General features: G+C 46.4%; 1 protein-coding gene and 1 long non-coding RNA gene across 2 annotated transcripts; one reads left to right on the plus strand and one right to left on the minus strand.

Annotated features, from left to right (window-relative positions):
* The first annotated feature begins 4542 nt into the window (after window positions 1–4542).
* On the plus strand, window positions 4543–5695 carry LOC125003598. The gene is made up of 3 exons (XR_007112246.1): window positions 4543–4615; window positions 4822–4981; window positions 5209–5695. It is a non-coding gene; the product is annotated as an uncharacterized LOC125003598 (long non-coding RNA).
* Window positions 5696–8994: 3299 nt separating this feature from the next.
* LOC125003942 lies at window positions 8995–10507 on the minus strand. The gene is made up of 3 exons (XM_047578209.1): window positions 10444–10507; window positions 9553–9943; window positions 8995–9459 (listed from the first exon to the last, which is right to left on the minus strand). Exons 1-3 carry the CDS (start codon window positions 10505–10507, stop codon window positions 9243–9245), a joined length of 672 nt encoding a protein of 223 aa, XP_047434165.1. The 3' UTR covers window positions 8995–9242.
* Between the last annotated feature and the right edge of the window lie 3788 nt (window positions 10508–14295).

The raw sequence follows: 14295 nt of genomic DNA on the forward strand, positions 1-14295 counted from the left end.
TCTATCACAATCTGTCTTTGTAGCTCTCACCATCGCCAAGAAAACAATCCTTATGAACTGGAAGAACAAACAGTCACTAAACATTTCCCAGTGGTTGAACCTTCTTTCCGATTATATATCATTGGAGAAAATATCTGCTACCCGAAAAAATCAGTTGACTCTGTTTGCCAAAAAATGGTCTGTATTCTGCAACTCCCTCAACCTTAATTTACATCTTGACTTTGCCTGCTAGCTTTTGCCACTTCTGTTCCACTTACTGTAATGCTATAATAATATTTCTCTAACAGTGATGACTGTCGTTATGGAAAAGATTTTATTGCCCTCTTCATCCAGGTTCACTAAGGAGGATCCCTGGACCACAATACCTTGAGCATACATTAGGGGTGCCCTACTCCTTCTCACCCCTGGGTTGACTTCCCACCCTGAGCGGTTTACCCGGCTGGCCTCCCTCTCCCCCACGGCGGGGTGGCGCTTGAGACTTGCCTGGGGTTCCGTGTGGCTTCGGCGCTTGCTCACTTTCCTGGGGTCATGGTGTATCGGTGGCCGACTCTCCCTGGATCTCCTGGTGGGCCTTGGCGGTCTGGGCTGGCGGGCTCCCTGTCCCCTCCTCTCCCTCCCCTCTGCGGCGCCCTCCTCCCTTCGCCCGGCTCCTCCTCCGGCACCTCCTCCCTTCCTCGGGGTCTGGTCGGGGGACTTCCTGAGTCCTGGGGGCCCTCGCCCCATCTGTGGATCCCATGGGCTGCTGTTGCGCCTCGGCCTTGCTGCCAGAGACTTGGCCCTCACTTGCCTGCCTCCTAAATTGCACTCACCTCACACTCCACCATACACTATGTCGCCCATTACAACCAAGGCTAGGTACACCACACACACCCATCCCAAGTTTTTAATGCACCTCACCTAAGGGGTCCACCCAGGATCGGTCAGGGTCAGGGCAGGCTACAGGACAGTAGTGTGCTGCAGTCCTCTGACCCACCTGACCCTCCTGTTTGCCCCCTGTCTTAATGCACCACACCACATCCAGGGTCACAGGGTCACGGTGTAGGGGCTTGCTTCCTCATCAGGGACTGAGGAAGCACAGTAATAGGGACACTGTCACTTTTCATTATCCCTTGGCACGGCTTGGGGGGCCTGGTCCTCCGCTAGCAGGGGCATGTTGGGCGGGCGGTCTGTGGCCCCACGGCGGTTGGTAGGGGTACCTACCTAGGTTCTCTGGTGTCCTCTTGGCCTGGCTTTGTCTCCCGGTGCTGCGTGGCGACGGGTTCGTGGCAGCTCCCTTGGGTACCCGGTTGTTCCGGTATGGACTGGTTCGGGTGGTGGCTTGGTGCTTCCCCTCTCCCTTTGATGGGGGGCTGGGGTCTCTCCCTGGCGGGTGGGGGTTCCCTCTTCCTGTGGTCTCCCTGGCCTGGGTGCGCCAGGGGCATGGGGCCGGCACCTTGGCCCCCCTGCTCAGATGACCCGTCCCTGGTTGGGCGCTGGGCCGGTGCCCGTCTGCGGGGGCTTTGCTGGGCTCCTGGGGTAGTCCTCTCGGCTGGAGAGGTGTCCATGGCTGCCCTGCGGGCGGGGGGTGAGGTCTTTGGGGAGGGTGTTGGTGGCGGTGGGTGGACGGGCTGCGGTGGCTGCTCTGGCCTGCACCGACTTGTGCTTGCTTGGTCGGTCTGGGGGTGTTGGTCGTCGCTCGCCATCTGCACTGGGGTGTGGCTTGCCCCGTGGCTAATGTGGTTCTCTGGTCCTGTCACCCATGCGCCCCACACTGGGGTGGAGGTTCTCGGGCGCTGGGGCTTCTGACCTGGCTCTGGGCCCTGGTAATGGTACTCACTCATATTTAGGGAATGCCTACATGCATGTGTGTTGTCATCTGCCAGCCCGTGCAGGATCACATCAAGAAAAATTGATGAGTCCCGACGATTAAGGGCTGGATTATTGTTTTCACTCTATCACTACGTGCCCTATGGCAGACTTCTCTCCTTCCATTGAGACACCCTTACCCCCCCTGGACTCTCTCATCTCTCCAGAAATGACTGTACCCAGTCATACTTGAGTGAGGTGACTTGGGAAGCACAGAACCCTACACTCCACTAGTTCCTACTAGCACCACATGCATCTCCTCCACTGTCCATCCTTCTACATCTTTTCTGTCCTTTGTTCTCCCCCTCTATTCACTGAGGTGTAGCACTGCCCTCCCTGCCACACAAGGTCACTACACTCAATAAAGATCAACAGGAGGCTAAAGATCAATCTCAGGGAGGCTGGTGATGGTCACACTCATGCACTGAAGTAATAAAGCTTTCAGCTGCAAGAATATAACTGCATCAACCTCATATAATGTTGACACCCTGTGGTGTTCAACTATGCAGACAAATGCAGACAAAAAAAAAAAAAAAAAAGACAAGATCACAGTAGCATGATATCCTTCTGTTTAATGTACACTGAATATACACTACACTATACAAGGGAAAAGGGGAGGGAAAAGACAAATGAAAAATAAAATAAATAAAAACTTTACTCATATAATAACAAAAGCAACCATTCAAGATGGTATGCTTTTCTTCCTAAAAGTATGTTGTTAAGGCAGTATTCATGACTCGTGAGCCTATAGCTCGGGCTCTTTCACAGAGACACCTGCTGCTATATTTGAACAGATATTAGGTCACAGGTTTAGTGCAAGCAAGGCAGGAGGCGTAATTGGAGTTCTAGCAATTCACTGTATATTTTGCAGCACTCAGGCCAAGTCCCCCCTGGTAGTCCTGGGGAGAGGCAGGAGGGGCGTTTATCGCCTACACTAAACTATAAACTAAATTCACTAGCTCTTTGACAACACTTATTGGAAGATATCTGTTTTTTTTTTTTTTTTTTTTGTTTTTTTGCGCAACGGGACACGCCATGCTCTGTAAGTACTTGCACATGAGAAAAAGTTTGGTCTGCAATAAAATAGAACTATATCTGTGCTTACATATCTCCACAATATACATTTTGTACAGTGATTGATGTATTTTGTACAGCAGTTCCTCCACAGCTAATCTGAGAGGTATTTAAACAGCCAGTAAATAAAAATGAAATTTTGCCACATAAACATTGTACACATTAATTCATTGTAAATCTAAGAGGCAGAAGTCAGGTTGAAAAGTCAGTGTCACTCTTCAAGAATATAGGGACCTTGTGGACCATTTAATTTAACCATACCAAATGAAGAAATATTCATGAAGAATATATGTCTGTGTCTTTGTAGGATACAGCGAGAGACGAGGCCCTAGAATGAACTGTTGGTTTTGCTGACAGTTGTCAGTGAAGATAGTCCTCATGAGGGTCAGAGTTCAGTAAACCTCCAGCCCATCTCCACTGCCATCATTCTGGAGGGAGGTATCATCATGGATCATATTAAAAACTTACCTCAGGCAGTTTGTCTGTTATTCGGGCTTACATAGGCTTACACAGGTAATAACAGCTAAATAGATAAGAAATGGGAGAGAGGGAGAAAAGAAGGACAAGGACCCATTCAAGGAAATTGGTTTGTTTAATTTAAGTGAACTAAAAAAAAAAAGGAAAGAGTGAGTAGCAAGTAGTAGGTATTTAGTAATTCTAAGTAGGGTGTGCCTAGGCTAACTTATCCTATGAATAGAGCTCCCATGGACAATAGCCTTGTTAGAGCTCTATTCATAGGATAAGTTAGCCTAGGCACACAGTTCCCCCCATTCAAGGACAGGTAAGTACCATTATATCATTATGGTAATTAGTGACCCCAGTTTCTGGTCAAGCAAGATTCGGTAGGTGTTACCCACAGAGTTTATTCCTATTTAAACCTCAATTTCCCACTAGTTTATCAGAACTGAAGAAGCTACTCGGATGAAACGTCTTCAAGAAATTCTACATGTCCAGCTGACCTTATTCAACGCTTTTTTGGATTAAAATGACCTGGATGACTTAGAACCTTCACAGACAATGTCAGTGAGGATAGTTTATTGTATTATTGGTGGAGTTATTACATTACTGGGTTTTATCACACTTTCAATCAAGTTAAGTGCAAATTTTATTACATTTTCAGGTGTGAGCGACCGAGCTGCAAAACATGAGGAGTCGCAGGTGGATTTTGAAAAATAAGGGCTTTATTTACCCAACAAATGAGAAACAAATTACAAAAACAAATAATTAATTCCAGGCCTATAGAACAGGTCAAACAAACAAAACTAAACTCAAGCTATGATACCAAAGTATCCTGGCAAACCAACGACCTTAACAAACCTCATCGGACTGAACAAACAAATAGTGGCTGATCAGGCCAAGTACACAAAAGAGGGAACATCATAACACTAACGCAATAGCTAACAACAAAAGAAACAACACAGGACAGCTAATTTACCAGTTAAATAAACTTTAGTTTAAACCAAACTCAAACTATTCAAATAACCAAATTTAACCCGATGAAATACACCAAACTAGTGAAACTAAATAGCCCCAGTCCCCCCTGCTGAAGCAGGCTCTTGGTTTGGCCTTATTGGCACTTCCTGTATTTAAACAGACCCAGCCAGACGCGCCCCCCAGCAGCAGAAGCAAGGAACCCCTGGCACCGGTAAAACAGAAAAATGGATGAGAACAACTTAATAAATAATAGTTCATGAAGGTAAATATGTTTTAAAAATGGTTGATTATAACATGTTAAAAAACTTTTCTTTCAAGAGTCAGAGATAAAAAGGGCGTAGTTTAAAAATCTAATCATTTTGGTTGTCAGAAAGTCAAGAGACCACGTTTGTTGTGAAGTAGTGCAGCATCTTTTATTCTCTCATCTTTGTATGTGACATCATCCGATCCAGTCCGCACGTGTTTCAGGTGGGAGGAGCTTAGAGTCACCGAAGTGCGCAACAGGTTCGCACCAGTAGAGGCTGCGTTTTTCCTGGCGTCCGAGCAGGAAAGTCAGCGGAACAAACTTCCAAGACTGACGGCGAGTCGTCATGTGGTGGATGTTGGTGAACTCTGGAAGCTGCCAGAGGTAAATTCATGTGTTTTAAGGTGCTAGGTGCTGTTGTTTATTTTTAATGTGTAAAACCGAGTTGAATCGCTAATTGCTGCTAGCCTTTAGCTTAGCCTCCTCGTACGCGTCCACTCTGTTTATTCTGCATTGCAGCTAGCAATTGCTAATTTCTGTAAGAAATACTGTGGGTTTTTCGCCATGAAATAGACTGTATCTTAGTTACTAAACCTAATTGTGTGATTCAGGATATTTGTCATAAGAGGGAGAGAGTGAGGACCGGGAGAGAAACTAGCTGTTGTACTTGAGCGTGGTTCATCGCACGTGTTCCTGCTCGCGCCATTCCCGTGCCGCTGACGCGCCATCTTGCCATTTGCCTCCTTCACCCCCATCGCCATCTGACTGTGAGGGTTCGTGAGTACACTTACATTGTGCACCTTTTTGTTTCTACTGGTTAACGCCAGTGAAGCGGCCATTTGTTTCCGGCCTCACGAGCATCGACTGGACCTGAAACGGTTTTATTTAGGTTAAGATAAAAAGCCCGGTGTGAATGTGTGTGTGGGCTGGTGGACATTGAGTTTGCTGGTCGTTGTGACGAGATTCTATTTGGGTTCATCCGAGATCATTTGGGAGTTAAAGGTACCAGAGGATTATTTGAGAGTTTTGAATAGTATAAGGTCAACAGTGAACAAGTTACAATTTTATGAATGTAATAAATTTTCCTTTTGAACTTAACATTCTGTGTGGTAATTACCAAAGTGATATTTTAGTTAAAATAAACAGATTAACAGAACTTTTATGTTAAAGGGGAAGTACAACCTTTGTATTTACTTCATAGAATTTATTGGAGGCACCGCCAAGTTATTTTATATCATTATCACATGTAGCTCTAGACGAACTCAGGCCCTGTCCCACTTTACTGCAACACCCCCTTTTATTTGTCTGTTTTAACTGGCTACATGGGACTTGGGTTACATAAATATGTTTTGAGTCCCTGTTTTATTTTGATGGATCACAGATCTACAGAGATCACTGGTCAGAAAAACAGGCCTCCAACTGCGCAGGTTGATGAGCCCATATCAACATATGTAGTGTGACGACCCCTGTCGTGGGCGTCTGAATTGTGAAAATGACGTATGGTGGGTGTGTCTCACTACCTGTGTTTCCCTGAGGTTGCCATGGAGCCCGATTGACACCTGATGTGGAGCACCTGGACCCGGTGTTCTGCAGCTACTTAAGCCTCTGATGGTCTCACTCTCTTCTCTTCTTCCTGCTCCGACCCAACTCACAGCCAGCGTCTATGCTTTTGTTTTTCATTACAACACTCGCACACATTACATATACCCAGGCATCCACATCCTCACTACTGATTCCACTGATTTTCACATCCCACCGGTTTAACCCGTTATGTTTTGGGTATTCGATTATTTTCTGTGAAATAAAGTACTGGTAAATTCGCTCCCGCTCTTGTCCCTCCCATGTGCTTTGTTGTAACAAATGGGGACTCGTCGGCGTCTCGGTTACGTTACCTTTTTTGAGTTTTGTTACGGAGTAGCAAGAGGTCCTTTGCTCACCTGTCAGGGTTAGGTGACATGCTGTGGAGGCGCATTTCTGGAGGTTCCCGTTAGGCTTTACGGCACTTTCTCCTTTGGGATTGTGTCCGTTTGTTTTTTTTTTTTCATAGTGTTGTGGGGAGCAGCTAGTGTTGGTTGCGCAAGCAACCATCTTGGGGGCACTCCGTGGGATTGCTTGTGGTGGTCCCGCTGGTTTTGTGCTTAATCGACCCGCTGCAGAACCGCATGAAGACCAGGGTTGAGTTTAGTCAGATTCTGGGTTAGGCAGTCAGGGGAACGCTCTGGGGGGCATTGTTTGCTCATTTGTGCATCCAGCAGTGTCGATCCAGCTCTAAGGTGAATACGGATAGTTTGTTAGCTTTTTACGAAGCACCTTGTGCAGTGTTTTTGGAGTGTGCAGTTCCCAAGTTTTAAGGACTGCACGTGATGAAAGTGGTCACCTTGGCGTGTAAAAAATCTGTCGGTGCTCAAACATTTTTTCTGGCCACGGGCCAAGAAAGATGTAGCTGCCTATATTAAGACGTGTCATGTGTGCCAGCTCACGGGGAAACCCAACCAGCGCTTAAATCCAGCACCATTGCAGCCCATCTCTGTTGTGAGTGAACCGTTCGAATACCTGATTATAGACTGTGTGGGGCCTTTGTCTAGTGCTAAGTCGGGTTGTAAGTATCCGTTGACTGTAATGTGTCAGTGTACTCGTTACCCAGCTGCTTATCCGCTTCGTTCCATCACCACCAAAGCGGAAGTTAAAGCAGTAGCACAGTTTATTTCAGTGTTCGGAATACCCAAGGTCAGGGTGATCGGGGGTCGAATTTTACTTTGCATGTGTTTGCTAAAGTGTTAAGAACGCTGGGAGTGAGCCACAATCGGTCCACTCCGTATCATGCGCAAAGTCAGGGTGCGTTAGAACGAGAAAGACGGACACACAGGGGTTAACATGATGTACAGCAGTAACAGCACAGACTTGAAGTCTGAACGTGACTAGTAACGGAAAACAAATGATATAAATGCCTCACCACTGTACAGTGCTGGATCAAGAATCCAGCCATTCCAGGTCCAGTCCTTCCCCTGCGAATGACTGCCTGCAAGGATGGTGCCTGTTTCTCCTTGGGGAAGCTTTAGCTTGCAGCGACGGGGCTTTGCATTGAACCTTTTCTTTGAGTGGTTCATGAGCCGTCCCACTGTCTCCATGTGCGGATGACACTCACAGGGGAACGTCTTGGCGTCCACGCAGAGCTCTTGAAAGAAGAAAAGGTAGCCCATCTCGTTGTCCATGCTCTGCATCATTCTTTTCCCCTCTGCCCTTCGTGATTAACCTGCAATGGTAATCGCAGATTACAGAGCCCTTTGCAAAGCGCTTAGTGGCAACAACTCCTGTGGGCAAAGGGAGGTGAGATTAATGAGGCTGTTCACGATATGATTGTATTTGTGTTAGGCTTTGACTGTGCTCACAAGACATTTGCACATACCTTTCCCCCTTAGGCTCACCAAACTCCTTGATGGTCAGACCTGACCACTTCTGAATGGTGACCTTCTTCATGATGCTTGGGTCATTTTCCACCTGTGTCTGAGTGGGTGGACGCCACTTGGACACTACCAGCTGTGCTTGGGGAGTGTTGCCACTCCAGCCCTCCTTCTCGATGCGCCTTGCCACAGTCTGAACCGTGGGTGCTCGTCTGACAAACACGGCTGTAACAGAGGAGAGAACATTCACATTAAAGTTTTACACTTGTGAGCTGTAGATGTCATGTATACCCGACCTAATCATTGACTGTCTACGTATTTACACTTACACAAGAGATGCTCCTCCCGCATGCCACGCTGCATAACCCTCCACTTGTCATGCAGCTCCCTGCCTTCACTGAACCCAGCACTGACTCTGATCCGCTTGCAGGGGGATGGTGCATGTCTGAGATTGCTGCAAGGTGTGAACAGATTTTAGAGTAACAATGTTGTTACTAGATTCTGGCTGAGCCTTGTTTTAAGGGGAAAAGTACTTACTGTCATTCCTTCCACTGCTCCCGGTCTCTGGAAGTGTCCCAAGATCATTATGGCATCACAGTAATAACGCAAATGTGTTACCGCGTCCTCACTCGGTGAAATGAAGCGATTTAAGAGTTCCATGGTATTAAGCGCGTCCTTCCTTCCAGCAGCCAGTACCTTCTGACACTCCTTGATGATCTTCTTATATAACCTCAGTGTAGAGCAGACTGATGAGTATCAGTGACACAAGAGAACTCGTAAAAGGAGACAAAGAGTAGGCAGATTAACAACTGACCTGGTTTTACATATGGCCTTACTGTTTTCCTTGGCCACTGACTTTCTCATGACGCAGAGGTAGTCGATGTAGGTCTGGCGCTTCCTGTGGATGTCTAGATCCTTCGCAGCAACGTGAAGAAAGGTCTTCGCATACTGCACAAACCGGATCATGTTCTTTATGTAGTTGAGGATCGTGGCCGGACTCAACTTGGCAAGTTTCAGGTCGCGCAGGTAATCGCTGACTTCAGTGCTTTTAGTGAGGAAATCTAAGCTAACTTCATCCCCTTCAGGCTGGATGTATCTCAGCATCCTGGAGACATTGTCCACCTGTCATGAAAGATGAAGAGAAGCGTGAAATGATGCAAGAAAGCAGAGCCATGTGTGCTGAACTCTCTCTGACACAGAGTGCATCTTTTTAAATAATATCCAGTGGTCTAGTAAGTCTCGTCTTATCTCTCTCCCTCACTCACACATACTGTGGAGCTACAGAAGAGCATAGATTCAGGGTTATCTCTTACCTCCTGTTGGCAGTTTGGCACATTTAAGACGTTGATCAAATGCCTCTTGAACCCCATCAGCTTTTTACAATCGACTGGGAACTTCTGGTAGAGGCCCCTTGTCTGCATGTTCATCCGCACACAATTCTGGGAGAACTGAGGTGGATTTCTGAAAGAACAAAGCAACATTAGTTTCAAATCTGCAGACTGAAGCTGATCACTGTTTGAACTGGTGTGTGTCACACCGATGCGATGAACTTACCTTTGCCATGGTGGGTCATGTGAGCCAGCATCATCCTCGTGGGAATCAGTGGACCCCTCTTCACCAGTGCTTGAAGGCTCTACAGCACTGGCAGGTTCCTCCGTGGCAGCTGCACTCGCTGGTGGCATTTGGATGGGCTCCAAGTCTGCTGGGTTGGGGGCGTTGGCCACGAAAAAAACCCTGGTGTGAAGATCCTCCAGCAGAGCCAGTCTTGTTGCTCTGTCTGGGGAGCACTTGCACATGGTATTGTAGTCCCAGTTTCGACCACCGCGTGTCCACGCCTTCATAGAGTCCTTGGCCCTCTTCAGCTCTGCCTGCCTCTCTTCATGAGTGCTGTTCTTCATGCAGACCCGGGAAAGGTGGAGCGTTCCCCGGCCAACCAGTCTGCTGTCTGAAAAACACAGCAAGACAAGGATTGAATTACAGACATCAAGAGTCAAGGGACTATATTGTGTAAACACAATGGAATCCTGGTTTAAAATGCACACACATAATACACACAAACATTCATATAGAACAAATTCAAAAGTAAACAAATAAGCAGAGGGTGCCTTTATCCTCATTATCACCAGTGATTGAGACCAACAGAAATCTTCCCATGTGGACAAGATCCTTCTAAAGTAAATCCTCCTCCTCTGGTGTCACATCAGTGCAGCAGGATACATGCGCTTGTTGTTAGCTCAGCATATTGTCAAAGTGACTCAGTATTTCATTAATATTGTAGAAGCAATGTATTTGGCATCCATTGCGCCATCCCTCTGCGGCATGTTTGAATAAAGCACCGTAAGTAGATGTACTACTGTGTTGTGTGTGTGTGTGTGTAATTGATTTAGTAGCTTTGATTAGTGTGCACATTGTTTGCTGTTGTCCTAAAGGTTGGGTCAATTAAACTGAGTTGAACATTGGGCTGGAGGTTGGCTGAGTGTTGGCTGGTGGTCACGGTGACTGGAGCCATTTTCCCCAGTCAGGCTTTAGCGGCGTTGCTCCTTTGGGCTTCGCTGTTTTTTTTTTTTGTTTTTTTTTGTCTTTTCTCTCTCCAGTAGTGCTGCGGTGAAAGTGGTTAGAGCTCTGTCTCAGGAGCATGGCCGTGGTTATAGGTTTGTTGCCAGTTAATGGTAGCTTTCCCATGCCAGCGGTCTCCAGTGCATAAATACCCATCACAAGTACCCTCATGAAGACTAGGGCTGCGTGAGTTCAGTCAGTTTTGGAACGGTAGTTTAGTTAGAGGGGATTGTGTGCTCTGTTTGTGGTCCTGTTGGGCTTTGTGTTGTGTTCACCTTGCTGTCACTCACTCTGTGTCTTGCGTGTTTAAGAAGTAACAGCAGTTTTTCTTTTTTTTTTTTCTTCTCCTAAAAGACGTGCCACGGCTGAATGTTTTAGGGCCTGTCTGAGGTGCTTTTGGAGAGGTGCACAAAGGAGCAGGAAAAAAAACCTTGATCACTATGAGGTTGACATTTCTTATAAAAAACTAAAGGACAACATAAAAGGCATTTTGAAGAAACCGACTAGACGACAGTGAAGTGAACTTTCCACCTGTGTCATGTCTCACTTTAACTGTCTAGATCTGACAGAACTTGACAATGTTGTTGGTCAGCTCAGGTCCTCTACCTACTGCCTGGATCCTCTCCCAACTGCATTTTTCAAAACTGTCTTTAACTCCCTAGCACCAGAGGTTCTACATATCATTAACTGGTCTCTTCAGTCAGGTATATTTCCCACGTCACTAAAAACAGCTGTCATCAAACCACTCCTGAAGAACAATCTGGATCAATGTGTCATTGCAAATTACAGGCCCATCTCCAACTTACCATTTCTTAGCAAAATACTTGAAAAAACAGTTTACATTCAGCTCAAGAATTATTTGGCATCAAATAGCCTTTTAGACACTTGTCAGTCTGGTTTTCGTCCCCACCATAGCACAGAAACGGCACTTATTAAAGTTTTAAATGATCTACGTATAAACACAGACTCCAAAAATCCCTCGATTCTTGTTCTACTTGAGCTTAGCTCTGCGTTTGACACCGTTGACCACAAAATCTTACAGGAAAGGCTTGAAAGGTGGGTTGGCTTGTCTGACCCAGTTCTAAATTGGTTCAGAACCTACCTTTATGATCGGTAGTGTTATGTCTCCATTGGTGAATTCAACTCAAACTAAATGAACGTTACATGTGGGGTACCTCAAGGGTCAATTCTTGGACCACTGCTGTTCAAGTTCTACATGCTTCCACTCATGTCATACACAAACATAATCTTAGTTACTAGTCCTAGTTAGTAATGCTTTATTCACTGGACTCCCGAATTCAAGTATTCAGAGGTTACAACTAATTCAAAATGCAGCTACATGTATTCTGACTGGAACCAAAAAATATCAACACATCACACCCGTTCTTAAATCTTTGCACTGGTTACCTGTTAGAACAAGAATCAGTTTCAAAATACTGCTCCTGGTTTATAAAGCACTACATGGTCTAGCAACCTCGGTACATCACAGATATGCTCATCACTTACACCCCAGCAAGAACACTTCGGTCAACAGGCAGTGGCCATTTACTCATCCCTCGCACCAGATCCAAAGAAGGGGAGGCAGCTTTCAGTGGATATGCCCCACAAACATGGAACACCTTGCCTGACGCAGTTAGACATTTACATCAGTAGCCATCTTTAAACACAGATTAAAAACCTTCTTTTTTCAACAGCATTCTGCTGAGCTGTGTGTGTGTGAGTTTAAGTGTGTATGTGCTCTTAACATTTAAAATGAGAGAATAAAGGGCACTTTGTGTTTATTCTTTTGTTTTTTATTTGTAGTAAGTGTAGTAACAACAGGAGGCCACTGTGCAGATCGGGAGGGTTAGGGGTTAATGACGTATACTGAGCCTTGCATTCAATAAATAGATATGATTAAGAGAAAATGAAATCATTCAGTGCTGAGAGTGAATGGATTTGTGCTCCTTTGCAGCTTTGGAACTGGAGACGGCCAACCCTTTCTGAAGGGAGCAGGAGCAGCAGACTGGTGTGGCTCACTACACGGCCCATTCAGCCTCCGTTGCAAAGCAGCATTACCGGATGAGGACGCGCCAGGAGACCGGTGTCACTGGGAACGTGCTGCAGAGCTTTAGAAGGTATGCATGGTGGTCTGATACACAGAGAAAGTCCTGTGTTCTCACTGCGGCGTCTCCCTTCTAAACCAATGCCTCTCTCTCTTTCAATGCAGCTCAAAGAGATTTTCGTCGAAGCCCTCAGCGAGCTCTTGATCATTGAGGAGCAGTAAACACATTGGTCTTCAAACCTCAGACTTTCGTTCTTGGGCAATGAAAACATCTGAATTTTCAGTCCTTCAGTCCGACTTGTGGGACCCTCCAGGGATGCTTCCAGGACTGTCCAGGGACATTCAGGATAAGCCAGACAAAACAATTTCCCTGCATTGTTGGGCCCAGCCACACATTTAGTTCCAATTTCCGATTCCGCACAGAGATCAAAAGGGATCTCTGTGGAATCGGTGTGGAATCAGTGCTCACTGCGCCCTCTATCAGACAGCAGCGGACACATTGGTGGACTGGTGGAGGGGACAGGTGACTTCCCTCTCTCTAAACTGGAGTTACATGTGCAGTGAGCACTGATTCCTCAGGGCATGTGTTGGGCTTATCTTTGTTGGCCTTGTCCAGGTCGTTCTGTAAGTTTTGTTCCCTACACCACTCTCATCAATAGGAATCTTCACAATTTCACTGCAGATGGGGCTGTGTATATCCTAAACCTCTCTCTGTTTTGAAAGCTCCCCTGTCCCCTCCACCAGTCCACCAATGTCTCTGGATGGGTTGTTATTTTTCACCTCCAAGAGGCTAGCTTTGTCTGTGGTGGCGGTTGAGTATGGGAGCTGGAGCTGAAGGAGGTGGCCCCTCAGGGCATGTGGTGGACTTATCCTTGTTCGCCTTGTCCAGGTCGTTCTGTGAGTTTTGTCCCCTACACCACTCTCATCAATAGGAATCTTCACGATTTCACTGCAGATGGGGCTCTGTTTATCCTAAACCTCTCTCTGTTTTGAGAGCTCCCCTGTCCCCTCCACCAGTCCACCAATGTCTTTGTTTGTATGTCTGCTGTCCAAGAGAAGGTGCAGTGAGCACTGATTCCTCAGGGCATGTGGTGGACTTATCCTTGTTGGCCGCGTTCAGGTCACCTGGCAGAGGCCCTACACCTCTCTCATCAATAGGAATCTTCACACTGCCACAGCTGATCAGGCTCTGTATATCCTGAACCTCTCCCTCTGACACTTGGGAGGAGTGTGTTAATAGAGGGTGCAGTGAGCACTGATTGCACACCATTTGTTTATACAGGACCTGGCCCGGTCCCCGTATTCCTGCAGTCCACCACACACCTGACCGTGGAAAAAAAGGAGAAAGACAATATTAAAAAAAATTCACGTGGAAAAGGCAGTAACTAGATAAGCGTGTGGGACTGTAATAAAAAAGAAGTGGTGAGTTTATCTTTGTTGGCCTCATTCAGGTCATTCAGGTCTCCTGGCAGAGGCCCTAGGCCTTTGTGGCCTGCACCTCTCTCATCAATAGGAATCTTCACAATTTCACTCCTCCTCCAAACTCCTCTGTCACCTTGGAGGAGTCTTCAAATCCCTGTGAAAATAAAAACTAGGTACATATGAACAATTTGCAAATGAAACAGTGGTGCAGTTAACGGTTAACCCACACTGCATTGAAGTGGTGCAGTTAACAGTTAACTCACATTGCATTAAAG

The sequence above is a fragment of the Mugil cephalus genome, chromosome 2, assembly GCF_022458985.1.
Source record: "Mugil cephalus isolate CIBA_MC_2020 chromosome 2, CIBA_Mcephalus_1.1, whole genome shotgun sequence".
In the NCBI taxonomy this organism is placed as follows: domain Eukaryota; kingdom Metazoa; phylum Chordata; class Actinopteri; order Mugiliformes; family Mugilidae; genus Mugil; species Mugil cephalus.

Excerpts from the sequence above, each read along its gene's own strand:
- LOC125003942 (XM_047578209.1), bottom strand. The coding sequence starts at position 10,507 with ATGGCTCCAGTCACCGTGACCACCAGCCAACACTCAGCCAACCTCCAG. Across the intron at positions 9,944-10,443 it reads CCAGCCCAATGTTCAACTCA|ACAGCAGACTGGTTGGCCGG; the intron begins GTTTAATTGACC and ends TGTGTTTTTCAG. Across the intron at positions 9,460-9,552 it reads CATGACCCACCATGGCAAAG|AAATCCACCTCAGTTCTCCC; the intron begins GTAAGTTCATCG and ends TTGTTCTTTCAG.